We start from the raw sequence: 26,152 nt of genomic DNA on the forward strand, positions 1-26,152 counted from the left end.
GCCACACTTCTGATATTGTCCAAAATCACATTAGCTCTTCTTTTTTTCTGGGAGATAGGGTCTCGCTCTGTCACCCAGGCTGGAATGCAGTGGTGCAATCTCGGTTTACTGCAGTCTTGACCACCCAGGCTCAAGCGATTTTCCCACCTTAGCCCTGGGAGTAGCTGAGACTAGAGGAATATGCTACCATGCCCAGCTTTTTTTTTTTTTTTTTTTTTGGAGACAAAGTCTTGCTCTGTCACCCTGACTAGAGTGCAGTGGCTCGATCTCAGCTCACTGCAACCTCTGTCTCCAGGTTCAAGCGATTCTCCTGCCTCAGCCTCCTGAGTAGCTGGGATTACAGGAGTGTGCCACCATGCCCGGCAGATTTCTGTATTTTTCGTAGAGACAGGGTTTTGCCATGTTGGCCAGGCTGGTCTGGAACTCCTGACCTCAGGAGATCCACCCGCCTCAGCCTCCCAAAGTGCTGGGATTACAGGCATGAGCCACCACACCCCGCCTAATTGTAATTTTTTTTTTTTTTTTTTGTAGAGACAGGAGCTCCCTATGTTGCCCAGGCTTGCCTCTAACTCCTGGGCTCAAGCGATCCTCCTGCCTTGGCTTCCGAGAGTTTTGGGATTACAGCTGTGAGCCACCACTCTCAGCCATCATTAGCTCTTTTTTGGGTGGTGGGGGAAGGGACTTCCCCATTTTCCTGTTGACCTGTTGAACTTCAAGTCACTGAAAAAACCTAAATTGTTTTATAACTTTTTGTTCTGATTGTAAAAATAATATATATTCACTATTAAAAAAATGGAGCAGGGAACAGTGGCTCACACCTGTAATCCCAGCACTTTGGGAGGCCAAGATGGGTGGATTACCTGAGGTCAGGAGTTCGAGACCAGCCTGGCGAACATGGTGAAACCCTGTCTCTACTAAAAATACAAAAAGTTAATCGGGTGTGGTGGTGGGTGCCTGTAATCCCTGCTACTCGGGAGGCTGAGACAGGAGAGTAACTTGAACCCTGGGAGCCAGAGGTTGGAGTAAGTTGAGATCACGCCACTGCACTCCAGCCTGGGCGACATGAGTGAAACTCCATCTCAAAAAATATATATATTGGAAAATATTCCAAGATAGAATATAAATCTTTTTTTTTTTTTTTTTGAGACGGAGTCTCGCTCTGTCGCCCAGGCTGGAGTGCAGTGGCCGGATCTCAGCTCACTGCAAGCTCCGCCTCCCGGGTTTACGCCATTCTCCTGCCTCAGCCTCCCGAGTAGCTGGGATTACAGGTGCCCGCCAACTCACCCGGCTAGTTTTTTGTATTTTTTAGTAGAGACGGGGTTTCACCGCATTAGCCAGGATGGTCTCGATCTCCTGACCTCGTGATCCACCCGTCTCGGCCTCCCAAAGTGCTGGGATTACAGGCTTGAGCCACCGCACCGGGCCAGAATATAAATCTTAATGGCACTTACTGTTGTTTTTCCCACCCTGCACTTGGTTGTTTTGTTTTTAGGTATAAAAATAGGACTCTCCGTTCATCCTTGATAAGGCCGTCTGGCTACGTGCCCCAGCTCTCCTGTGTCTCAGAATCTTGTATAGTTACCAGTTCTCGCTGGCACCTAGGCAGGACTCAAAAAATGCCTACGGTGTGACTGGCTGAATGAAGAGGCATCGGCTTTAGTGGAAACAGGGACGCCTTCCACCCCGCTCCTGGCTTCACTCCTCTCCCCTGGTGTCTGAGCCCACTTTCCTTCCCTGAAACACCTCCTCCTCTGTTCTACTCACATCCTCCTGCTCTTCCAGCCCAGCTGCAGACCCACCTCTTCCAAGAAGCCTTTGTTCTTTCTGATGCAAAAGACTGCTTTTGGGTTCCATAGTGTTTGTAGTTTGGCCACACCATTTGTTCTGGGTTAATCTCCTCTCCTTTTCCCAGTCAGCAGAGCCCTGTACACGTCTCGTTTCCCTCACAGCCGCCATCCAACAGAGCCTGGAGAATATTCTGGGCCGGAAATGTGACTGGCCCCGCCCTGCTAGGGAAGAGTTCGTCTGGGTGACACAGGGCACAGCACCCACCTGAGCTCATCTGAGGCGTGGGAGGAAGTGCAGAGGCTCAGAGGGAGCCTCTTCCACCCCTCCACTGCCCCGGCTTCCTGGAGGCATGTGCTGCCTCCTGAAGTTCATGTGGTGGGCAGTCCCCTGGGCTCCCAACAACGGGGCTGCATGTCTTGGGATAGGAAATGGGATTTAGTTGGCCTTTCACAGAGAGTTCTCTCTAGATAAGATAAATCCTTCATGCCCAGCTATTTAGAGACAGAAGACGGGTTAGGGCCCTTTTGAGTCCTGTGGGCGGACTACAGGGAACCTTGGAAAAGGGTGCCTTCCCTCACCTCACAGCGCCTGGTACCAACCCTTCTCACGCCTCCTGGAACAAGACCAGTGTCCCAGGCCTGTAGCTTTCTTATCCATCTGGCCAGGCCATGGTGGAAAAGCACAAATTGGGACTCAGGGACCAGGGGCCCCAAAGAGATCAGTCTCCCAGAGCAATCATGGTAAGCGACAGGGAAAGCCAGGCAAGCTCCAGATTTCCTCCTAGTTTGAATTTCCTAGAGGGACCCTACGTCCCCTCCTGCTTTCTCCATCCATAGCATGAGCAGTGTTACTGAGCAGACCCTGGGCCAGGCCGGGCGGGTAGCATCCTAGCTCCACTGCTGATCAGTCGTGAGACACTGTGTCAGCTGCCCAAATTCACTCTACCAGGGTGGGGGTGGTCACAGAACCTGCCTCCGAAGCGAGTTGAGTCAAGTGAGCCAATACACGTAACACACTTCTGAGTGTGCCTGGCACAGCACAAGTGCTGTGCAGGTGCGGCCGTCCCTAGGTGCCTGGACATAGGTGTGGCCATCCCTTGGTGCATGGACACAGGTGTGGCCGTCCCTTGGTGCATGGACATAGGTGTGGCCGTCCCTAGGTGCATGGACACAGGTGTGGCCATTCCTAGGTGCGTGGATGCAGAGCGTGGCTGTCCCTAGGTGCCTGGATGCAGAGTGTGGCTGTCCCTAGGTGCGTGGGCAGAGGTGTGGCCGTCCCTAGGTGTGTGGACACAGAGTGTGGCTGTCCCTAAGTGTCTGACCGCAAGTGATGTGAGCTTTGCACCCTCTTTTTGGGACTGTGGCTCCTCCTGTGGTCTAACCCTGGGGGGGGTTCCTGATAGGCCAAGACTGGGTCCCTGGGTGACTACATAAAGCCTGGTGGTCTCAGCCTGGCAGAGGCCACCAGTCAGGATGCAGGGTGGTATGAGGCAGATGGACGGAGCCCAGGGGACCCCGCTGCTGCCACTGCCGAGAGCAGTGAATGCTGAACCAGGACTCAGCAGGCAGTGACTGTCCAAGGCCCTGGGCAGGTCACTTAAGCTATCTGGGCCAGGCTCTTGTCTTGACCAGGGCGCCCCTGGTGACCGAAACGAGGAAAGGTTTGGATAAGAATGCGTCAATCGTTTCGATTACTTCTCTGCATGGGGAAAAAGGGACCCATAAGACAAAAACATCCAAAACACAGAAAACATTAGATCTCTAATTTTAATAGTTGAGAGGAAGGTTATAAAATAAAACAGACAACACAGAGCTTCATGACGGCCTCGGATTGGCAGTCAACCCAGGGATACAGAAATGTAAACAAAAACAGAGCTTCCAGATAACATTATTGTGTGCTATGTAACTTTCAGAATATGGCAGCTCCCCAGACACTCTAAAGTCAAGTGAAACAAGAGTTTTTAGAATCAATCTATACACATTTCAGAGGGCAGTCCAGGAAGGCGCTTTCCTCTTAGGTCAGCCCAGGGCTGGGCTTGAGCCTGAGCCCAGGGAGGTGTAGACACTACCCATTTTGCGCAGGGGAGGCCAAAGTGGTTCTGCTTCGGGTGGGGTTTGGCTTTAAGGGGCTGCCCCGCTGGCTGTGTTCTGGGGACCACTTTTGCCTTTGCCTCTGGCAGGCTGGCTCTGACCCCTGCCTGTCTTTCCGTTTGGCCCACAAGACACACACCCCTTTATACCCAGAATCCCTTTCCCAGCTGCAGCAAGGGAGCCAGCCAGCCAGCCAGCCAGCCAGCCAGCCAGGATGGCTCTCCCCACAGGCACTCCAAACGCCAGCCTGGCCAGGTGAAAAAGTCAGAAAAAAGGCAACAGATACAATTTGATAGCCATCAAATCCTCTCCTTCCTCTGGAAGTTTCTGAGGTGCTGGTCGTCATTCTGTCCCATTTTTTGCCATTGTGCTAGGGCTTTTGACTCAACCAAGAAAAGGGCCGGCCTTCCAGCCTGGCCCTGCAAGAGTGTCCTAGTGCTTCAGGTAGTGGATGGACATCGTCATTCGTCCCACCTGCTGCCCCTTAAAGCCCCAGAAGGCCACACCCTCAGCATCAGGCCAGCTCTCCAGGTCACTGGGGCTTGCCTTGACAGGATGTGCAGGGCAGAGCCTGGAGGGAAGAGCAGAAGATGCCACGTGCTGTTTGCAGGAGCAGCCATCCAGGGCACCGCTGGAGGAAGATCTTCCAGTGACTGTCTCAGCACGTACAAAGAATAGGGGTGGGCTGGGGCAGCCCCTGCCCAGAGCCAAGGCACAGAGGAGGTTTGAAATGTCCAGGATAAATAGAAGCGCATGGGAATGGAGAAAAGCCAGCTCCGTCCCGCTCTTAAAAACATCGCCATTGGCACCAAAAATATATTAACATCTGTACATTTGTCATCTTTAAAAAAAAAAAAAGGAAATAAAACCTTCTTGGCACCTTGCAGTTTATTTCTTAGAAATGAGGTGATATGTGGAAAGGCTTCCTGTGCGTGCACATGCACGCGCACACAGAGCAGTGCATACACACAAGCACACGCACACACACATGGCTGGGCACACATGTGTGCCTCTCCTTGCCGGAAGGACAGAGCCCTCCAGAACCCTGAGCATTAGAGGAAGCCCTGCCAGGTGGGGGATTCGCTGCCAGCCCCCACCGCGGTTGTTTGCAGAGGTGCCCTTTGCCAGTGCTTTTGACTCTGCTGTCCACTGGGGACCTGCAGCCCCTGCCCTGTGCTGAGAGGCGGGGGCAGTGGGATCCTAGCTCGAATTTCCTCTGGGTAGGAAGTCCTGCTGCCAGGCACACAGTGCCTATCTCTGTGGGCGGCTGCTTCTAATTGAAGGCAGCCTTGGCCTCATCCCTTCTCCAGACATAGGCACATCTTCCCAGGCTCAGAGCAGCCTCAGACCATAAGTCAAAAATGCAAAAATGAGCAGAGGTCATTGCTGGGCCTGAGTGAGCACGTGTGCCCAGAAGGGAGACCAAGGCACAGGGGCTCCAGTCCTGATCACTGGTGTTCGGGTGAGAGGTCGCAGGAGGGTGGGCTGGCCAGGCAGCTGGGAGGCAACCCTGGACCCTCTCAGGGCCTCTGGGAGCACCCCCAGGGCTCGAGCTACTCACAGGTGGGGGCTGCCCTGCAGCAAGGAAGTGACAGTGTTCTGTAGTGCCACGGCCACCTTCTTGGAGGTCTTGCGCAGCAGTGGGCTGTCAGGGTGGTGCTCCTTCAGGTGCAGGACGTGGCCCTCCTGGCTCTCAGATGTGCAGCCACACTCCTCACACACGTACAGCTTGGCCCGCCGCTCCTTGTACGCATACTTCTGCTGCACGCCGTGGATCTTCTTGAGGTGAGACTCCAGAGAGCAGCGCTGCGTGAAGGCCTTGTCACACAGGCTGCACTTGTAGGGCCGCACGCCTGCGGGGAGGACAGGGGCCAGCATCAGAGACCTGGCAGGGACTTGGGAGGCTGTCAGCTGCTTCTGGACACAGAAAGGACAGGACCCCTGCCTCTCGGGCCAAGGGATGGACGGAGGCCTGTCCAACACCAATTTCCCGAGTGACTCTCAAATCAAAACTCCTAACTGATGAGCTCAGGAGGACTTGGGCCCTGAGCTCCGGGATGCCCTCCCAGGCTGCCCGTCACCGAGGGAGAGCGGGGGTGCTGGGCTTTTCCCGCACGGCCGCAGCCGGGTGGATCTGGCGTGCTTCTCCCAGCCACGGGCTTCTGCTTACCAGTGTGAGTTCGGACGTGTCTCTTGAGGTCGAAAGTGTCATTGAAGCCCTTCCCGCAGTACGTGCAGAGGTGCCTCTTGACGTCGTTGTGACACTTCATGTGGCGGTTCAGCATGCGCTGGTAGGTGAAGGCCTTCTGGCAGATGTGGCAGGTGAACAGATCTCCACTGGGACTGTCCCCAAGGGTCACCTGTGGGTGAGGACAGCATTGCTGACAGACCTCCAGAAGTCGGGGCCACAGGCTGGCAGACTGGGAAGACGTGGATGCCAGCCCCCAGTGCCCCTGAGGAGGGTGGTGCCCACCTCCCAGAGGCCACAGCTCTGTGCCATCTGCCCGGAGATCGGCACTCCTCTGCAGAAACCTTGGCCCAGGTCCCAGGTCAGTCTCTGCCTACATCTCATTTGTGCCATGTCTTACGAGCTGGACACAGGTCTACACGCACGCCCCTGGCCCTCAGAGACAGCGTGAGTGGCATTACCTTCATCTTGGTGCGCAGGAAGCCATGGTCTCTGCTCTGGGGGTCTGTCAAGGGTCCCATGTCTTCAGAGGGCAGCTGGGCCACCACACAGGGCCCAGGGGCCACACTGTAGCTAGAGTCTCGAAGGCTCATGTTCAAAGCCAGGGGGCAGGAAGGGGGTTCGGCCACAGAGGGCTCCGGCTCCCGGTAGGGTTGTGGTGGGCAGAAGCCCAGGCTGACTGGGGAGAGAACACACAGGTGAGGGGCTTGGTAGAGAAGAAAGGATCCAGCGGGGTTTCTGGAAGCTTCCCTATCCATGAGATGGCTGGAACCTGGAGACTCCGTCCCTCCCATCGCAGACGTGTGGCAGAGCGGGGCTGCCCCGACCACCACTGCTGTACCGCCCTCCTGCCCTATTAAGGTAATTGCAGGTGATGCCAGCCAAGCGCCACTGCCCGCTGAGTAATTTGTGTCTTAGCGGAACTGGGAGGACCGAATTGTCCTGCCAATTATCCCTCTGGAGTTGTCTGCCTGCCCCACCTGGGCCAGTCCCTCTGAATTCCAGGCCTCATCCACTCTCCTACAGGGACAAAGGGCACTGGGAGCCAGAGCCCTCTGTGGCCGAACCCCCTTCCTGCACCCTGGCTTTGAACATGAGCCAGTGGAGACCTTCTGCCCAGGGACAGCTCTTGGAGCTGCATCAGAATGGTCCCCGGTGGTCTGGGCCGCTCCAGGCCTCTCCTCCGACAGATTTGGCTGCTGGTCTTGGGGGTGTGGGTGGTCCTAGCCCTGCCTCCCACCCCCACCCCAGCAGGCCGGTCCCTGCTGTTGTAGCCCAGGGCTCCAGGCTCTCCACTCCCAGCTGGTCCCAGCTCTGCGGGGAAACAGGCCAGGTGGGTGGAACAGGGAGGAGGTCAGGGAGCTGCAGGTGGATGCAGCCTAACAGTCTCGGTGGCCTGCCCAGGCTTATGCAACCCTCCCCCTCGGCAGGACCACTCGCTGGGGCATGTCGGGCTGGGCTCCCTCAGCAGCGGCAGCACCGATACCTGGCAGCCCTTGGATGCAGCCACGCCCCACGGCAGGCACCTCACACTGAGCGGGCCAGGGAGGCTTGGCTTCAGACCCTAAGCCCGGTGCTGACTACAGACGACCAGAAAGAGAGCACTCTTGAGGGACACAGAGAGACAATTCTCAAAGCCAACAGAGCTGGGGCAAATTTTTCAACTTAATATTTTTCTTCCAAAGAGCCTGAGCTCAGTACTTGAAACCCGTAAGCTAAGGACATCCTCCAAACTTCAGAAGGAAAAATCACCAGGGGCCTATGACCTACAGGATGAGCGAGCTTCTGAGGGAGGCTGATGTGGGATTGCAGAAGCAGGAGCATGGCCCTGTGCACCCTGCCGCCCCGCAGTCGGCGAGGCAGAGAACGGGCAAGGGCCCAGGCAGGAGGGCTGCTGCCCTCACCTCTTCTCCCAGAGGACAGGGACGTGGGGGAAGCAGAGGAATGTGGTTGTGGAGCAAGGGTGCGTTTGACAGTGCTGAAGTTTCGGGAGAGGCCCCAGCCCTCGCCCCCTCAAAACACAACAAAGGTCTGAGAGAGAAGAATGCGCCCGCCGCCGCCCAGAACCCGTCCTGCAGGCACTGGCGTCCGTCTGTCCGGGGGCCTTTAATGGGCCACCTCATTCCTAGGGTTGATTCACCAGCGCCTGGCCCAGGCCTGGCCTCTGGGCTGGCATTGCACCTCTCTCTGAGCCTGAGTGTCGGGGTCTGGCTGTCTACCCCGGCTTGTTCCCCTGCCACAGGAGCTGTCTGGCTGGGGGTGGGCAGGGGCGATGGTGAGCTTCTCATGCAGGCTCACCAGCTATTGGAGACCTTGGCTGAGAATTCAAAGCTGGATGACATTTTCCATTTCTCAATCCAGGTGGAGACAAACAGCAACCCCTACCCACCTCTGCCTGTCAGTACTGGATGATGTGAGCGAGGTCCCCCAGCCGCACCACAGCAGGAGACAGCAGATGAGGGACGGGCTGAGCCCACAACGGTGGCTGCTCTGGGCTGTTCTGCTCCACCAGAGGGAAGGCTCATGGTCAGGGTCCTGAGATCCATGCATTTGGGAGGTAGACCTGTGTCCTTTGCCCGCCTCTGCTGTTCCACACAAACCTGGCCGAGCTGGTGCTGGGAGACCGGGGCCAGGGAGAGTGGGCCTGCCTGCTTTGGCTCTCTGGTCCACCTCCACCGTGAGGGAGGGGCAGAGGAGGCTGGACGGGCGGCCACCCGCCGCCAGGGTGGGGATGTTTGCCTCATCCCACCCACCCTGCCAAACCTGTCTCCCTGCCACCCCCATGAGCATGTCCCTCCTGTGGCCACACGCACAGGGAGTGCGCACTGGCGTGCCACCTGGCACTGAGTGTCGCTGAGTGGCAGGAGGCAGGAAGCAGAACTGGTTGGGCCCTGCTTGTGGTGCTCTCTGTCCCTAATTAGATGTTTCCGGCAAGGCGGTGGCGCTGTGACCACTCATCACCCACCCACAGCTGTGGAGTATGGCAAGGCCAAACTAGCCTGGCCCTCTTCCTACTGCCTGGGGGCTTATGGGTCCCCTCCTGCTAGCCCAACTTGCCTCTACCTGGACAATGTTTAGGGCCAGGCCCAGAGCAGAGGCACGGACACCGAGGAACCGTGTCCAGGGCAGTTGCCCATCGAGGCCTGTCTCCTGCCTTAGCCTCTGTAAGTCCTCCATCTCTTGGATGGAAAGCTGTTGGCCCAGATGTTGGGCATGAGGCCTGTCCCTGGCTGTCTGGAGAGAGCAAATGAAGCAGATGCAAGGATGACCCCCTCCTGGGCCCCGCTGACCACATGGGTGCTGCCCCGGAACATGGGGGTCAGCCCAGTTCTGAAGGTGAGACGGCATGTCAGCACAGTGCAGCTGCTTTTCAGCAGCCTTACACCCTTATCAGGAAGGGCTGGTGCCCCCGTGCCCATCTCCTCTGTTCCCTGTAGGTCAGCTAGCAAATCATCCAAAAGGACCCAGCACCAGCCAGAGGCAGGCCAGCCCAGAAACGCATGGGCCAGTCTCTGCTCTTTCTGTTCCCACTGTGAACTTCCAGAAGTTCCTTCAGACAGTATATTTTCCCTCTTTCCCAACCACTTTTCACTGGGTATCCACAAAGAAGTTAAAACTGTGCCTTGGACCTCCCGCCAGGGTGCCCGCCCAGAACAGTGGGGGCAGTGCTTCCTGTGGCAGCCCCCACCCAGCCGGGCACAGGCCCAGTGTCCCTGTGGGACTCCATCCAGGACTTGCTGAAATGGCCGATGATACAAAGGAGCCCCGACTTCACCCATGGCCAGCTTCCCTCGCCATCCTCCCTGCGGCCAAAGGACTTGCCCTCACCTGTTCTTTCCAGGACAAATCCTCTGCCAGGTTTCCGCCTCAGGACACCCAAGCTCAGCACAGACAGCCTAGCAGCCTGGGTGACAGGATCCCGGCGGACAGGTAGGAGTCTCAGCTAGCTGGCTGCCCAGGCCCATCCTGCTCCTCTGTCTCTATCCACTGTGTGGCTGTCCGCTCTCCCAGCCCCACTCCCTGGCAAGCACAGCAAACATCTCCTTCGCTGCCAAACACGGCCAAGGAACCACTACAGGGTAACCATCCCATCGGAGGCTGGAGCTCTCCCCATCCTCACCCCCGACGCATCCTCGGGCCCCAAAGCTCACTCTCAGCCTTCCTGACCAGCTGGAAAGAGACCTGCCCAAGTGCCCACACTACCTAGCGGTAGAGCCAGGCTGGGCCGCATTCCTTGAAGGAAGCTCCAGTGTCCCACCGCCCAGCTTGCTGGCCTCCCTGAGCTCGAGTGTCCACCAGGCTAGTGGCAGAGCAGACCGTGGCCAGCCCAGTGACAGAGGGGAGGCTGGGAAGCCTGGAAGAGGCCCTGGGATGCTCCTTGACTCCAGCTTCCAGTCTGTCCTCAGGTGCCTTCTGACCTGGAGATTTCACTCAGCAGGGGGTGGGGCTCTGCTGGGGGGTTGGGAGAACCAGCTTCAACCCTGTTCCTGGAGCCCTTCCCTGGTCAGTCCAGGAGGTAGAATTTACCCCCTGGGTACAGGTGCCTGGGTTTATCCTCAAGGAACCAGGCATTACTCCCTGTCACTCCAAGTCAATATTGACATAACAAAGGAAGGCGAGGGGAGGGCAGTTGTGGGGGGGGCGGTGGCTCAAGGTGGCTTCCTAGCCAGTAATCCTTTCAAGTCTCCAGGGCGCATGCATGGAGCTGTCTTCACCTCTTCCCAGGGGCAAGATTCTGCCCTGGGAGTGAGAAGCTCTAGAACTCTACCTGGGGGAGAGAGGCTGATGTGATTGTCAAACTCGGGCCCTGGAATCAGTGCTGTTGGGCTGGGGCCCAGCACCTCTGGCCAGTAAAACCTTCCCCTTCCAGGTGGTCTCTGGGAGGCTTTGAGGGTCTCAGAGGAACCTGGCAGCAAGGTCAGAACTCAAACACTCCCACGTTCCTGGGCCCTCCACTGGAAATAGGGTCAACGCTTAGCTGGTCACAACGTTCCAGGAATCTGTGAGGCGAACGGAAACGTGCCCAGCTGGCTCTGGGGTCATGGTTGGCTGGTGATGGAATGGCCCCGCCAGGGGACAGGCCAGCACAAAACACACCCCCACTCTCCAGCCATCTGAGGCACCCGAGCGTGGACTGCGGACACTCCCTTTCTCATTGCCAAAAACTCTGGGAAAACTCTTCAGTGGGCCACATGGCTTTCAGAGGTAAAATTAAGTTCTCTATCTTCTACCCTTTACTTGACCCACAGGATTCTCTCCTTGCCAGAGAGATGAGGACAAATTCTCTCTTCATCCTTGAGATTGGACTCCCGTCACACATCCTGGAGGAGCCTACAGAGAAGCCGGCAGGTCTCCCTCACCTGGACAGTGGCAGCCGGTGGCCCGGACCACCCAGAGGCCCTCCCCTGCACCTGATGGGACAGCCCCTGGGGCATAAGTCTCCCCTGCCACTTCCACTGTGGCCACTAGAACTGTGGTGGAGAAAATCGCTAGGACACGAAGAAGTCAATGATTTCAACAAACGGAATTTCTTTGTTCTTTGTAAAAGTCAACACATGATCTGTTACTGATTGGGATGTGAAATAAAACTAAAAATAACAGCACAGGCCGGGCGCGGTGGCTCAAGCCTGTAATCCCAGCACTTTGGGAGGCCGAGACAGGCGGATCACGAGGTCAGGAGATCGAGACCATCCTGGTTAACACGGTGAAACCCCGTCTCTACTAAAAAATACAAAAAATTAGCCGGGCGCGGTGGTGGGCGCCTGTAGTCCAGCTACTCGGGAGGCTGAGGCAGGAGAATGGCGTGAACCCGGGAGGCGGAGCTTGCAGTGAGCTGAGATCCGGCCACTGCACTCCAGCCTGGGCGACAGAGCAAGACTCTGTCTCAAGAAAAAAAAAAAAAAAAAAAAATAACAGCACACTGAGCCTGGCTCGGAGTTCAGCTCACCTTTACCACGGTCCAAGTTCAGTTTATCAGATTCCAAGGAGCAGCTAAGCAGCAAGTCAAACATAGGTGAGGGCGGAGGGCCGAGCGGGGAGGGGGCTCCGGCCCTGTGCGTGCCCCCACAAACCCCCAGGTAGAGAACCAGCCAGTTCACCAGGGATGGTGGCCAAACAAGAAGCTATAAACAGAATCCTGAGCCCACACCCTAATCTGCCACAGGTGAGAAGGCCACTCACGTCCCTTTTTGCCTCAGTTTCCCCAATGGGGTTATCAGGGTCTTCTGGCACATTCCCTTGTTTTAAGGAACTGTGAAAGAGGGGTCCCCTTGAGATCAGGTTAAGCTGTGAAACATCCTGCCAGCACCACAGGCCACAAAGACCTCACCACACTGTCTTCAACAGCTGATTCAGGAGGGAAACTGAGCAAGAGCCCTCACAGGGCCCCTCACTGCTGCCCGCATTTCCCCACTTTCCTACAAGGCCTGGGGCGGTGCCAGGGAGTCTGCAGATCAAGGGTCAAAGTCAGTTGGTTAATTACTCCCCCCTCCCCCCTCGGAGGGGCTGGGCTGGGCGTTCAGAGCGTCCCCGCCCCGCCCCCACGGCCTGGGGAGGGGGCGCTCGGAAGGAAGCAGGCTTTCTCCAGACCAAAGACTTTGTTGGGGGTTGGGGAGGACAGAAGGGATAGGAGTGTTCTTGGGGCGTTCAGGGGAAGATGCCGCTGGAGGAAGAAGCAACTCGGGTTACTCATTCACAGTCGACGCTGTCTAGGCGTTTGCCAAAAATAACTGGGTACACCAGCTTCCCCGGGCCTGGCCCCCCGCTGTGGGGTGGGCTCCCTTCAGCTGCTTTCTATGCAATTGTGTCCTCCGCCAAGGTGAAGGAAGTGCGTTTCTAGCAGACGTGAGACCCGATCCCACCTCTGCTTTAAGGGCAAGAGGGGCGCAGCGGGCGCCTGCCCTACCGTCTCGGCGCACTGCGCGGGACCAGGAGCCGGAGCCCCACGAAAATTTGGGGGCCCACACCCCCCACCGGCTCGACCCTCACTCCGACCCGGCCACCAGTGTTGTCGGGGAGGAGGAAGGACCTGTGCGAGCGGCTGGAGCTCAGAGTCTTTTAACACAAATCTCGGCCGAAACTCCAGCTCGCTCCCCGCCCCCCAAAGTGGCATCGCTCCAGTGCCCTCCTCCCGCCTCATGCAAATCCCGGTTTTCTGGATTTACGACGTCGGAGCCGAGGGTCGCCTGAGCGGTGACACACCCCACTGCCTCCTCTGTGCCGCGGTTCAGGGGGTGGGGGTAAGCGGTTCCGCGCCCCCTATACTCTGGGAGCGGCTCCGCTTCCACCATGCAGCCCCCGCCCCCACCGGCGCTCTTCCGCCGGCCCCGCCCCCGCCCCCTGTGCCCCGGGTCGGGAGCCGCGGGCCCACCCAGCCTGGGCCGCGGCCGCATTCAGCCCCGGAGCCCACACGGCGCCTGCCGTCCGGCTCCGCGGACCTACCTGCGCCCGCCCGCAGCCTCGACGCCGTGGCGGGCGTCCCAGGCCGGAGGGCGGCTGCCTCACCTGGCACGTAGATCTCGCCGCGCTCCTCGTCTGGGAGCTCGCTCCAGTTCCTCTTGCACGTGGAGACGCACGGCTTCTTCACCAGGAACGCGCGGGGCATTTTCGAACCCTCGTCGCTGGACACGGGCCGCTTCCGTAACTGAAGCCGGGAACCGTCCCACCTTTGCGGGGCCGGGCTGAACGCCGGGAACGGGGCACAGCAGGGAAGGAGTCGCTAAGGCGCCCCTACGTTCCGGGGAAGGTCCGAGCCCGGACGGCGCGCGCCGGTTCCAACTCCGCAGAGTGTCGCCGTCTTCCCTGCAAACGAGGTCCCTTGAGGCCAGGTGCACCGGGAAGCGGCAGGTAAGCGTCTCCCGGCTCGACTGGCGTCCCCGCGGCCGCTCGGGAAGTCTTAAAGTGCGAGCCGGACGGACGGGTTGACGCTTTATTGGCTCGCGGCGGTGTGTGTTGGTGGCTGGGACGGGGGGGTGGGGGGCGGTGATCTGATCTAATTAGCTTGGAGTGGCCTGGGGAGCGACGGCGCATGCGTTGGGAAATAACGGTGACAACCCACCTATTTGTTACCTGTCGAACCGGTTTCCATTCCGCTGCGGGTGAGGTGGCCTCGCGGCCCGGGCGGGGCGTCCGGGCAGGGCGGGGGGCGGGCGTCGGGCACTCTGCCCCTGGCTGCCCAGCGGGCCCGGCTCCAGCGGGACCTCCCAGCCAGGCGTACCGGCGTTTGCAAACAGGGGTTTCGGAGGGAGGGGGCAACGTTATTTGCACCGGCGCTGGCACGCTCCGCGGGTGATGACACGAAACTCGTCCAACTGGGGCCGGCCCAACCCGGCGCGCCCGAGGCTCCTGGGGAGGCGCGAAGCCGCCGGGCGGGAACGGGCGGCCCGGTCCGCACTTGTTGAACCGGGCCTGGGCCCAGGCGGCGTGGGATCCCAAAGGCCTGGCTGAGCAACTCGTGGCTCAGCCGGTGGGTGTTTGCTGGGCGCCGGCTTCGTGCGAAAAGGCACGCAGGGCCGCAGGAGCGTCCCCGGCCGGTGTGTGGGGAGGCGCGGACCGCGCGACCGAGTACCCGGCAGAGAACCCGCGTTCTGCCCTGAAGCCTTCACGGAGGAAGTGGCTTCAACTGCGCGGAGTGCGCCGAGAGCCCGACAGACCCCCACGTCTTGGCCACTGGGACTTATGCACCCTCAAAAACTCTCCTTGTCCCAAATGGGTGGATTTCAGGTGCAGCCAGGCTGGTGGAGTGCGGAGGGCTGGGGACCTCAGACCGGGAAAGGCCCAGCCGCCTTTGACCTGCTACGGCCACCGCGGAGAGCTTCCTAACCACGGCCTGCCCTGGGCTGAGGTTCAGCCTGGGACCCGCGCCCCCAGCCACTCTTCATACTCTCCTCAGGCCCCAGGCCCATGTGGAGGGAGGCCCCCGCTCCTCAGAGGCCTCCATGAAGCCCACGCTCCCATCCCATCGTGACACTTTGGGGTTGGCTGGGCTTCCCTCACTCGCTGACCTACTTAAGGGCAGGGATGGGGCGTGCGCGTTTGCCTCTTCCCCTGCCTTTCCAAGGGCTGTGACCTCCACTCTGATCCCAGCCAGACCTTTGAGTTCAACTGACATTAAGTGAACACCTGGTATGTGCCTATCTTTTGAGGTGAATCCAGGAGAAACAACCTTAAACCACTCTCTGTCCAGGAGAGAGGTGCAGTTAGTTCATTCGTTCAACAAGTATTGATTGAGCAGTTTTGTTGTGCCACCCCCTGATGGGCTGGTACACAGTGGGTGCTCGGTGGATACTATGGTGAAGTCTTCACAGATGTCCCTAGACACAAGGTGCAGTCTTCCCCATCAGGGGAGCAACTCCAGTGTCCAGAAGGACAGGACACTGGGTAAATAAAGTGAAGCCGGCCAAGGGAACCCCTCCCTGCACAAGGTGTGGTTACAGGGTGTGGAATGGGGCCCGAGGTGGGAGGCAGTGTTGTCTACTGCTATATCCCCAGCTGTGCCTGGCACAAAGTGGGTTATCAATAAATGTTTGTTGAATGAATGAATATCCTCTTTTCTTGATTCCCGTGACCCATTCACCTTTCACAGTCCAACTTTTGGTAGAGACACAGATACAGGAAGACAATACTACAAATTCAGTGACAAAAGACAACTGACCCTGGTGGTCAGGGGGAGAACAGAGTGGGTGGGAACTGGAGAGAATGTGCCTATCTGAAAGGCAGCCACAATCCTGTCATTCAGGTGCACAAACCTCACGTGGCCACAGCTTTCCATTTTCCAAGAGAAGCCAGAAGTCCAGATTTGTAAGTGAAACTGACTTAATTTTTAAATGTTAGCTCAATTTTTTTATTTTTAAAATAATTTTAAGAGTTGGGGTCTCACTAGGTCACCTGGGCTGGAGCACAGTGGTGCAATCTTGAATTACTGGGCTCAAGTGATCCTCCTGCCTCAGCCTCCTGAGTAGCTGGGACTACAGGTGTTTACTACCACACCCAGCTAATAAAAAAAATTTAAAACATGGAATGGGTCCAACAAAACATCTTTGTGGGTTAGGTTTGACCCACAGGCCGCAGTGTGTGGTGTGGCTGTCTTCTTGGGCAGCTCAGGAGACAGACGATGTATGTGACGGCGGGGAAACGTAGTTGAACTGTGAGTGCCATGAAGGCTGGCGCCCTCTGCTCTGTTCACATCTAGCAGCATATCTCTGTTCATCTAGCAGCACAGTGCCAGCTACATGGCATTCATTCATCCCTAAATTCATCCCTTAATTTCTGAGAACCTGCTGTGCCAGGCACTGAGATTCTACAAAGCAAGGCAAACAAATAAGGAAACAAGTAAGCATAAGCATAAGACGCAAACAAAACATTTGGCAAGAGAATGTGATGGTGGCAGGTAGGGGTGCTGAGGCCTGAATGAGAGGGAGGAGCCAGCTGTGCAGAGCAGAGAAGACAATGACCAGCAGAAGGAACAGCTGATGCCAAGGCCACAAAGCAGGAGTGAGTCTAGTGTGTGTGCCACGAACCCAAATGCAACTTGGCTGTGTGGTGAGGGGAAGAAAGGGCAGGGGAGCTGAGGTTGGAGAGGCAGGTGGGCCACACGAGGTGCTGTTAAAACCCAGGCCAGGCCTCTCCTCGGCTCATACCCTCCAGTGGCTTCACTGCAGCTGGAATAAGAGGCTGAGGCCTGGCGTGCTGGGGCCGCCCCTGACCTCCCAATTCCCTTCCAGCTGGGTCCCTGTATGCCAGTCACACTGCTGTCTCCTGCGTCCCCTGAACAAGCCTTGGCCTGTTCCCAGATCTGGCCCTCCTCCTGATGCTCCTTCTGCCTGGAACACATTTCCCTACTGGATTACTGGCCACCTTTCTTCATTCAGGTTTCAACCAAATGTCCCCTCTTCTGAGGGGCCTCTCCATCCACCCCAACTAAATCCTTGTCCCCCGCCACCTCTGTCCCACTATCCTATTTTCTTTGCCACAATTTTCACTCTGTGGCATTTTGTTTTGTCTTCCTTGTTTATTGTTGGTTCTCCTCCCCACCACTGCAAGTTCTGAACTTGAGGGACCCCTTTGTATTTTTTTTATTTTTTATTTTTTATTTTTTTATTATTATTATTTTTTTTTGAGACGGAGTCTCGCTCTGTCGCCCAGGCTGGAGTGCACTGGCCGGATCTCAGCTCACTGCAAGCTCCGCCTCCCGGGTTCACGCCATTCTCCTGCCTCAGCCTCCTGAGTAGCTGGGACTACAGGCGCCCGCCACCTCGCCCGGCTAGTTTTTTGTATTTTTTAGTAGAGACGGGGTTTCTCCGTGTTAGCCAGGATGGTCTCGATCTCCTGACCTCGTGATCCACCCGTCTCGGCCTCCCAAAGTGCTGGGATTACAGGCTTGCGCCACCGTGCCCGGCCCCTTTTTATTTTTACTTTTTGTGCCTCTGCTGGTCTGGTGTGGGACCCCTTTTTAAATGCCATTTTAAATAGCTTTATTTAGATAGAATTCATATACCATCAAATTCACCCTTTTATAAAATGTACAATTCACTGGTTTTTAGTAACCTCACAGAGCTGTACAACCAGCACCACTAAATCTCAGAACATTTTCATCGCCCCAAAGAAAACCCTGTACTCATTAGCTGTCACTGTGTCTCCCCTCTCCGTGGCCCAGCACCCACTATCTGCTCTATCTCCATGACTTTGCCTATCGACTCGTTCTTTCCTAAGCCTTCCTGTATCTCCAGCAGCCAGGCCCGCGAGGGTGTGTTTGTTGTAGCCCGATTTTACAGATGAGAAAACTGAGGCTCAGAACCCTTGGGAAACTGACTTTCCCTTTTCCAAGCCTTGTGTCTAGTGTCTGCCCATAACTGGGCTGCATGGGGAGGACAGAAACTCAGCAGGAGGAGAAATGAGACAGGGCATGGAGTGGGGAATTCCCAGCTCAGCATCCGGCAGTGGCCCACACCTGGGCCCTCGGCTGGCATGTTGATGTCGAGGGTGAGTCTGATGACAGTCTGAGCTCAGCTCCATGCTTGGCTTTGCCAGGGACAGAGCCAGCACCACCCGCCCATAGGGGAACAGACAGGTGAGAACAGGGCCCACCCAGGGACCTGGACACCCAAGAGGGCCAAGGGTACCTGGTGTAGGGGGAGGACCAGGTCAGATGCAACAAGGGGCTGTTTGTGAAAGTCGAGGCTTCACCTCTGAGGGGCTCTGTGACTGAGTGACCGCACCTCTGTGGGCTTCCCTTTCCTCATCTGGTACCCACCCTCGGTACTTGAGTGCTGTGAGCCTCAGTCAGTCCATGCAGATTCGTCCATTGCAGCATTGGAGACCACAAGTGGGTTCCCTCCCTCCAGACCCTCAGCCTCAAGGAGCCAACACTCAGGCAGGAGGTGTGCAGAGGCCACGCTGTCAGAGGCTGAGCCGGGGCCAGAGCCAGTGTCAGGCCTCCTGACCCTTGGAAGCCTGTCTCCTCAACTCTGCGAGGGGTTTAATAATCATTCCTGCCTCACCGTGAGGGTGGTGAGGGCCGGGGATGTGCAGTTACCAGCACCCTCTGGGCTCAGACAGGGAAACCAGACTGGCTCCTACTGCAGGCTGCCTCCCCTCCCCAGGGCTGCTCTCATCCTGCCCTCTTTCATCTTGGGTTTAATTAGCCAGGCTGCCTCACCCCACAGCCTCTTGGGTGGGAGTTATCACTCACATTTTATAGATGGGGAAACTGAGGCACCTAGAGGGAAGTGGTTTGGGGCTGCCGCCTGTGAGTCAACTGTGGAGCCAGGGCCTAGAGGAGCCGGGACCGGGCCTTCTGGCTGGACCTGTCCCTCCGGGTGGGTCCCTATCTCTCCATCCCCGAGGGCACCCAGACAGCCTCCTTTTTGGCACTCTCCACCCCTCAACTCTCCACCACCTCCCATCTGGAGCAGGATGGGGTAGGGAGAGGCCAGTTGGCAGTGGCTTGCATGGGGGCTCAGGCCTGTTTCATCTTCAAAGCGGCTAATTAGAGCTAGAGGTGGGTGGTGGGGTTTGGGCGCCGGCGGTTCTGTGCCCTGGAAAACCGGTGGTCTGTGGGGCACCTGTAACCTGGGCCTCTGGCCTAGGAGAGGCGGCGGCCCAGACCCCCGAATGCCCCCAAACAGCCAGAATCCAGCCCACTGAAGTCGAGAGTGCTGAGTTCCGGCCCTGCTTGGCCCCAGGTCTCGGTTGGCAAGGCCGCCCTCCTCCCGGGCCTGTTTTCCCCATCGCTAGGCATGCCTCGAGCCCCGTGACCGGCCAGGCCCTGACAGCCCGCACTTCCCGAGTATGGATCCCGTTGTTTTCGACTTAGGGCCCTGCCCCACCGTCGCCGTCACGACCCCTGCGGGCCGCCAGCGCGGCCTCGGGCAAACAAAGGTCAGCAGCTCCTGGCGGGCCGCAACCGCGGCGCCGGCTCCTCGCCCCCAAGCCGAGCGGGCGGGGGGCCCAGGCAGGCGTCAGGGAAGCGAAGCCAAGCCCTGCGGCGCCCGCCGGACCGGTTCAGCTGGGGCGCTCTTCCTGCGGGCGCCCTGCGACCGCAGCTTGCTCACCCCCAGCGGCCACTCCGGGAGCCCCAGGACCCGCACCCACGCCCCCCGGGGCCGCGCATCTGGCGCAGGGTGTGGTGCGCCCGGGCGCCGGCGGGGGGCGCGCTGGCCGCCGCCCTGCGCGGCTTGGCGGGCGCTGGTGGGGCCGGGCCGCTGTCCGCCGAGGGCCGCGGGATCGCAGCCCTGCGCCGCGGGACCCGGCATCGGGGGCCCAGGCCCACCCCGCTCCGCCGCCCCTACCCACTCCCCTCCGCCTTTCCTGCCTGGGCCTGAGGCGGTTTCGGGGAAGGGGGCCTACACGGCGGGACAGTTAGTCAGCCCCCGCGAAACCGGCGAGTCGGCACCTGCGGGAGGCGGTGGCCCCGTTACGCCCCGCCCCACCCCACCCCGCCGGGCCTTGGCCGCCCCCGCGCTGCGCCCCGCCCCGCGCCGCCAGCCCGGAAGGAGCCGGCCGGCCTGAGCGCCCGCGGCGGCTGAGTCAGGCGGCGAGCGCGGCCCGTTACCGCGGGCGCCGGGGGCCGGGGTGGCGCTGTGGTTTCGGTGCGGGCCGCGGGCTGGAGGGCGGCGGCCTAACGAGCTCTCGGCACGCACCCTCCCTCGCCCTGCTCCTGTCCCGACCCGCGGGGGCCCCGGCGTCGGCCCTGAGAGCCCTGGTGTCACCGTGGGAGCCGGGCGCGGGTCCCGTCGGCATCTGCGCGGCGGCCGGGAGTGACCGTAGCCCCTCGGGGTTGGCGGCGGGCCCGCGCTCCTGGTGGCTGCTGCCTGAGGGTCCCTCTCCCTGCGCAGGGGCCCGCGCGCCTCACGATGGGGCCCCTGAGCCGGGACGCCTGGGCCCAGCGCTTGGGGGCCTTCCGGGCCAGCCCGTCCGCCTTCATGGCAGGTCCCGAGGGGGAGGATTTGGGTCGGGACCTGCTGGGCGACCTGAGGAGTGAGAAGCTGAGCGAGCAGACCAAGGTAGGCCCCCACGCGTCCCCTGCCCCTGCCCGCAGAGTCACCCCAGCCCGCCGCGTCCTGAACCTCATCTTCGTGATTGCCTCCTAATCCCCTATCCAGGTTTCCCTGCTGGCCCTGAGCTTGGAGTACCCTGCCCAGCTGTGGCCCGACGTCTCTGCGGCCGAGGTGGCCGCCACCTCCTTGTTGGACACCTTGGTCCTCCTACCCCCGCGGCCCTCAGCTCTCCGTCGGCCCCTGCTGCTGGCGGCCACCACAGCCCTGGCGGCGGGCGGCGCGCTGGGCCCCACCTCGGGCGCCTCCTGCCGGCTCCTGCCCCTACTGCTCGGCCTGGCCGCAGGCAGCGATCTGGGGCGAGGCTTTGTCCCCGCCTCGGAACAGCGCCCCTTGCAGGCCACCGCCTGCGAGTGCCTGCGAGAGCTAGAGAGCTGCAAGCCCGGGCTGCTGGGGGGCTCCCTGGGGCTGCTACGGGGCCTGCTGGGGCAGGAAGGCCCCGTCCAGCCAATCAGCCTGCTGCTGGCCCTTGCTTTGCGCAACACCTTGGTGCTCCAGTCCCGGGTTGGGGCTGGCCTAGGGGGACTGCTCACGGATAAGGTCTCCCCAACTGGGGGTGGTCCCTGGGATTGGACACTAGTGGAGGAGGGCGATGGACGCCTTCAGCCCCAAGCACCCAGCTGGCCGGCAGCTGAGGAGGGAGAGGGGGAGCGTAGTCTTACAGCACGAGAGCACAGCCCTGAGGAGGCGCGGGAGCTGCGGGCTGCGGTGATCCAGCTCCTGGACACCTCCTATCTGCTCACTCCTGTGGCCCAGGCCCAGCTCCTGTGGCTGCTGGGCTGGGCCCTGCGGGGTCTGCAGGGACAGCCACCCGCACTCTTCAAGCCGCAGCTGGTACGGCTGCTAGGCACAGCACAGCTGACACTGCTGCACGCCGTGCTTGCCCTCAAGGCGGCCTTTGGTGAGGCCCTGTTCACAGCCCAGGATGAAGCACTGCTGCTCCGCCGGCTCACCTTGGCTGCCCAGCACCCTGCTCTGCCTCCGCCCACCCATCTCTTTTACCTGCACTGCCTCCTGAGCTTCCCTGAGAACTGGCCGCTGGGTCCCGAAGGTGAGGAGGCTGCCCCACTGCTGCTAGGGCCTCAGCTATGCCGTGGTCTCCTGCCCAGTCTCCTGCATGACCCGATGGCTCTCCTGGCCCGCCTGCATTTGCTATGCCTGCTCTGTGCTGAGGATGAAGAAGAGGAGAAAGGCCAGCTTCCAAGCCCACGGCACTACCTGGAAGAGCTGCTGGCCGGCTTGCGGCAGCGGGCAGCCCTGGATGAGGGCCCCCGGGCCTTGGCCACTGTCTGCTTCCAGGCCTCATATCTGGTGACCCGCTGCCTGGCTGGGCAACCTACAGTGCTGACCCCCTTGATCCACGGACTGGCCCAGCTATACCGAGTCCGGCCCATGCTGGCTTCCCACTTTGTGGACTTCTTGGATCAGGTGGACTCTGAGCTGAGGGAGCCCCTGAAGGTGGTGTTGCGGCAGGAGGTGGTGTCCAGGCCGGGCAGGGATGAAGCTCTTTGCTGGCACCTGAAAATGCTGGCAAAGGTGGCAGATGGAGATGCCCAGAGTGCTACTCTCAACTTTCTACAGGCCGCAGCTGCCCACTGCACGAACTGGGACCTACAGCAGGGCCTACTGCGGGTCTGCCGGGCGCTGCTGCGGGCAGGGGTGAGGGGTGGCCTGGTTGACTTGCTGCAGGTGCTGGCCAGGCAGCTGGAGGACCCCGATGGGCGTGACCATGCCCGTCTCTACTACATCCTCCTGGCACACCTGGCTGGACCCAAGTTGGGGGTGGCCCTGGGCCCCTCGCTTGCCCCACCTGCACTGGCCTCTTCACTGGTGGCCGAGAACCAGGGCTTTGTGGCAGCACTGATGGTGCAGGAGGCCCCGGCCCTGGTACGGCTGAGCGTGGGGTCCCATGGGGTCAAGGGCCCACTCCCAGTGCTGAAGCTCCAGCCGGAGGCGCTGGAGCCCATCTACTCTCTGGAGCTGCGCTTCCGTGTAGAAGGGCAGCTGTATGCACCCCTGGAGGCTGTCCATGTGCCCTGCCTGTGTCCTGGTCGCCCTGCCCGCCCTCTGCTCCTGCCGCTGCAGCCCCGATGCCCGGCCCCCGCACGGCTGGATGTCCACGCCCTTTACACCACATCCACTGGTCTCACGTGCCATGCCCACTTGCCACCCCTGTTCGTCAACTTTGCCGACCTCTTTCTGCCTTTCCCGAAGCCCCCAGGGGGTGCTGGGCTGGGTTTCTTTGAGGAGCTCTGGGATTCCTGCCTGCCAGAGGGTGCCGAGAGTCGTGTGTGGTGTCCACTTGGGCCACAGGGCCTGGAGGGCTTGGTGTCCCACCACCTGGAGCCTTTCGTGGTGGTGGCCCAGCCCCCTACCAGCTACTATGTAGCGATCCACCTGCCCCCGAACTCAAAGCTGCTGCTGCGGCTAGAGGCGGCCCTGGCAGACGGAGTGCCTGTGGCCCTGCGGACTGATGACTGGGCTGTGCTGCCCCTGGCGGGGGACTACCTCCGTGGGCTGGCGGCTGCTCTCTGAGCCCCGGGAGACCAGGTGGGGGCAGGACTGTGGCCCTTGTGGGGGCCAAGGCACACTCCTGTAGCTCTTTCCCCAAAACCCTGCATTCCCCAGTGCCCTCGCTGGCTTGTTTTCTTTTGGGCCCCGGTTGGGAGCAGGCTCATGGGGGTGAGGGTCTGTCTTAGTCTGTTTTTGCTGCTTTAGCAAGATACCTGAGACTGGGTAAGTTATAATAAACAGGAATGTATTGGCTCAGAGCTCTGGAGGCTGGTAAGTCCACAGTTGAGGGCCCGGAGCCTAGTGAGGACCCTTCTGCATCATCCCATGACATTGGACAGAATGGCAGGAGTGAGGGGAGAGCGAACCCATTCCCAAGATAACAGCCTGAGTTCACACAGGAGGGCAGAGTCCTCGTGGCCTGACCACCTCTTAGGGTCTAATCTTACACTGTTACAGTGGCAATTACATTTCAACATGAGTGTGGGAGGGGACAAACATTCAAACCGTAGCAGGGTCATAGGCCCTGAGAAGGCTTCCAGACAGAACCCAGCACTGCAGAGCTGCAGAGTGCCTTCTCACCCAGACGCACTAGCGTTCTCCACAATCCCTGCCCAGGAGGCAGGGGGAAAATCTCCTTTCTGCTTCCCAGAGAGGGTCTGGCCTTGCCCAAGGCCTCCCAGTGATTTAGGAAGGAGGCTGGAGCTAGTGTGGACCTCCTGACCTATCAGACAGTACTTTTCTTTCTTTGTTTTTGGGGGAGGTTAAAGACAGGATCTCACTCTGGCTCTGGAGTGCAGTGGTGCGATTAGGGATCATTGCAGCCTCTGCCTCCCAGGCTCAGGTGATCCTCCCATCTCAGCTGGCCTCCTGAGTAGCTGGGACTACAGGTGTGAGTCACCACTGTATTGTTTGCAGACAGGATCTCCCCGTTTCCTAGGCTGGTCTCGAACTCCTGGGCTTAAGCGACTCTCCTGCCTCAGCCTCACCCAAGTGTTGGGATTACTGGTGTGAGCCACCACACCCGGCCAAGCCAGCGCTTCTCCACTCCCAAGGTTTGCAGGCTCCCTGCCCCAGGGAGCTCACGCCAGGCAGGCCAGTGGACCTAAGCCAGAAACAGAAAGGCCGCAGTGGCTAGGTGGTTTCTTCCCCAGGAAGAGAGCTTCCCAAGCTATGCCGATTAGAGCCAGCTCTAGGAAGGGCCTGCTAATAAGGTCTAGGAGCTGAGACTAAGCTTTTTCTAATCTCAGCCCCTAAGAAATCTAATTTGTGCTTAGGAATCTTCCCAGGTAAGAAGAACTAGTTCCTCTAGTTGTTTTTTTTCCCCAAACATGCCAACACTGAGGATTGAGCTGTGTGGGGTCAGCTCTGCTGCCAGGCACATGTACGTTGCCTCATTTCATCCTTGCAACAGCTCTGCAGGGCCCCGCAGGTGAGGAAATCTGTAGGCAGGAGCGGTTGAGTGATTTTCCTAAGGTCACCCAGCTGTTTGGTAATAGTGTTTTGTCATCTGGTAGCAGGTTTCCATTACCATGCCATCAGAGCAGACAGCCAGGGTCACAGAGGTCCAACCCTCTCTGCCACCTTCTGCTGCCCCTGCCTCATGGGCTCCCAGCCACAGGTTCCCCATGGGCCAGCTTTACCTCCTGATCCTTCTGACTGGGGCAGGCTAGGAGAGGAAAGACGGGCCTGAGCTGGGTGTGGTGGCTCATGCCTGTAATCTCAGCACTTTGAGAGGCTGAGGTGAGTGGATCACCTGAGGCCAGGAGTTCGAGATCAATCTGGCCAACATGGCGAAACCCTGTCTCTAATAAAAATAGAAAAATCAGCCGGGCATAGTGGTGGGCACCTATAATTCCAGCTACTTGGGAGGGTGAGGCAGGGGAATTGCTTGAACCCGGGAGGCGGAAGTTGCAGTGAGCCAAGATCACGCCACTGCACTCCAGCCTGGGCGGCAGCGAGGCTCTGTCTCAAAAAAAAAAAAAAAAAAAAACCCAAAAAACAAAAAACCGGCCTGGGACAGTGGGACTGTTAATAGGTAGTCAGGAGGCCTGTCTCAAATTTGAGATGTGACAGTAACTTGCTTTGTCACCTTGGCAAGTCATTTCCCAATCAGGAAGGGGTCAGTTTCAGGAAACAGAAACTTCTCCAGCTGTTTTTGGCAGAAGGGAATTTAAGGGAATCAGGGTACTTAACAAAGTACATGGGAAGGCTGGAGAAGTCGCCTCCAGGAGGCTCCCACTGGAGCTGAGATCAGAACATACTGTCCTGCCTGCCATCCACCCCCTCTAAGCACCCCAGAAGCTGTGCTTGGGCCCTGGGACTTGGGGTGCAACTGCCACTCCTGCCTCCTGACACCCACAAAGCCAGAAGCTTGATGCTGCTGCAGAAGGACTGAATATCCCCAAGGCTGGGCCCGCAGGGCAAACTTGCTTGGCCCTGTTTCCTCCATCCACATCCTTCAAAGGGCATCTCATTAGTGGACTCCATTTCTCTCTTCCACAGAACTCCAGTGGCAAGGGAATCCAGAAACGTTTTCTTTTTGCCTGGAGATGCTAGTTGTTAGCCTAAGAGTAAGGTAACTAGTCCACGTGAGGACTGACCATCCTTTCACCCATCTGCCCACCTGTGCATCCATCCCATTTTATCCATCCATTCCTCCAGTGGTGGACACCACATGACCTTCAGCTCCCCCGACCCCAACCAGAACTGTGCTGCAATGGCCGTTCTTATATGCCCTTATGGACCCATGGGACAATTTCTCTGTGATACATACTAGGAGCAGAATTGTTAAATCATAGGGAATGCATGTGTTTAGCTTGGCTAAGCAATGTTGGAGTAAAAGCTTTTGGTTTTGCATCTTCTCAGCATTCCTAGGGAGGCACCAAGAGGGAGGATGGCACTGAGTGAGCCCACCTGAGATAGCTTCTAGACCCCAGCCCTCTGTGTTCTCAGAATCACACACTGCTGCTCATCACTTCAGCTTCCTGAAGATCATGGCAATAGCAGCATGCCTGTAACTG

The 26,152-nt window shown here is 58.8% G+C and overlaps 3 protein-coding genes across 32 annotated transcripts in view; 2 read left to right on the top strand and 1 right to left on the bottom strand.

Moving 5' to 3' along the window:
* LOC105469592 (golgin subfamily A member 6-like protein 22) overlaps positions 1-4,764 on the top strand; it is a 41,464-nt gene extending 36,700 nt beyond the window's left edge. For 23 of the 27 annotated variants that reach the window (XR_011610481.1, XM_071074271.1, XM_071074255.1 and 20 more), the window contains one exon: positions 1,493-4,764. The gene's annotated coding sequence lies outside the window, so the exon portion shown is untranslated. The remainder of the gene's footprint in view (positions 1-1,492) is intronic. The other 4 variants (XM_024789034.2, XM_071074267.1, XM_071074270.1 and 1 more) reach the window with 2 other exon arrangements.
* On the bottom strand, positions 3,537-13,970 carry LOC105469595 (ovo like transcriptional repressor 1). Of its 4 annotated transcripts, none has more exons than XM_011720864.3 (4): positions 13,570-13,970; positions 6,528-6,745; positions 6,049-6,238; positions 3,537-5,731 (listed from the first exon to the last, which is right to left on the bottom strand). In XM_011720864.3, the coding sequence occupies exons 1-4, from the start codon at positions 13,667-13,669 to the stop codon at positions 5,436-5,438; spliced, it is 804 nt and encodes a 267-aa protein (XP_011719166.1). In that variant the 5' UTR covers positions 13,670-13,970; the 3' UTR covers positions 3,537-5,435. The 4 variants fall into 4 exon arrangements, with proteins under 4 accessions (XP_011719166.1, XP_011719165.1, XP_024644811.1 ...); XM_011720863.3 differs by having other exon boundaries at positions 13,507-13,959; XM_024789043.2 differs by having other exon boundaries at positions 6,528-6,741; positions 13,570-13,668.
* Positions 13,971-20,185: 6,215 nt separating this feature from the next.
* On the top strand, positions 20,186-23,389 carry LOC105469591 (adaptor related protein complex 5 subunit beta 1). Its single transcript, XM_011720847.3, has 2 exons — positions 20,186-20,567; positions 20,667-23,389. Exons 1-2 carry the CDS (start codon positions 20,418-20,420, stop codon positions 23,151-23,153), a joined length of 2,637 nt encoding a protein of 878 aa, XP_011719149.2. The 5' UTR covers positions 20,186-20,417; the 3' UTR covers positions 23,154-23,389.
* The last annotated feature ends 2,763 nt before the right edge of the window (positions 23,390-26,152 follow it).

The sequence above is a fragment of the Macaca nemestrina genome, chromosome 12 (genome assembly GCF_043159975.1).
Source record: "Macaca nemestrina isolate mMacNem1 chromosome 12, mMacNem.hap1, whole genome shotgun sequence".
In the NCBI taxonomy this organism is placed as follows: domain Eukaryota; kingdom Metazoa; phylum Chordata; class Mammalia; order Primates; family Cercopithecidae; genus Macaca; species Macaca nemestrina.

Excerpts from the sequence above, each read along its gene's own strand:
- LOC105469591 (XM_011720847.3), top strand. The coding sequence starts at position 20,418 with ATGGGGCCCCTGAGCCGGGACGCCTGGGCCCAGCGCTTGGGGGCCTTC. Across the intron at positions 20,568-20,666 it reads AGCTGAGCGAGCAGACCAAG|GTTTCCCTGCTGGCCCTGAG; the intron begins GTAGGCCCCCAC and ends TCCCCTATCCAG.
- LOC105469595 (XM_011720863.3), bottom strand. The coding sequence starts at position 13,669 with ATGCCCCGCGCGTTCCTGGTGAAGAAGCCGTGCGTCTCCACGTGCAAG. Across the intron at positions 6,746-13,506 it reads GAGGCTGCGGGCGGGCGCAG|TCAGCCTGGGCTTCTGCCCA; the intron begins GTAGGTCCGCGG and ends TTCTCTCCCCAG. Across the intron at positions 6,239-6,527 it reads TCCTGCGCACCAAGATGAAG|GTGACCCTTGGGGACAGTCC; the intron begins GTAATGCCACTC and ends CCTCACCCACAG.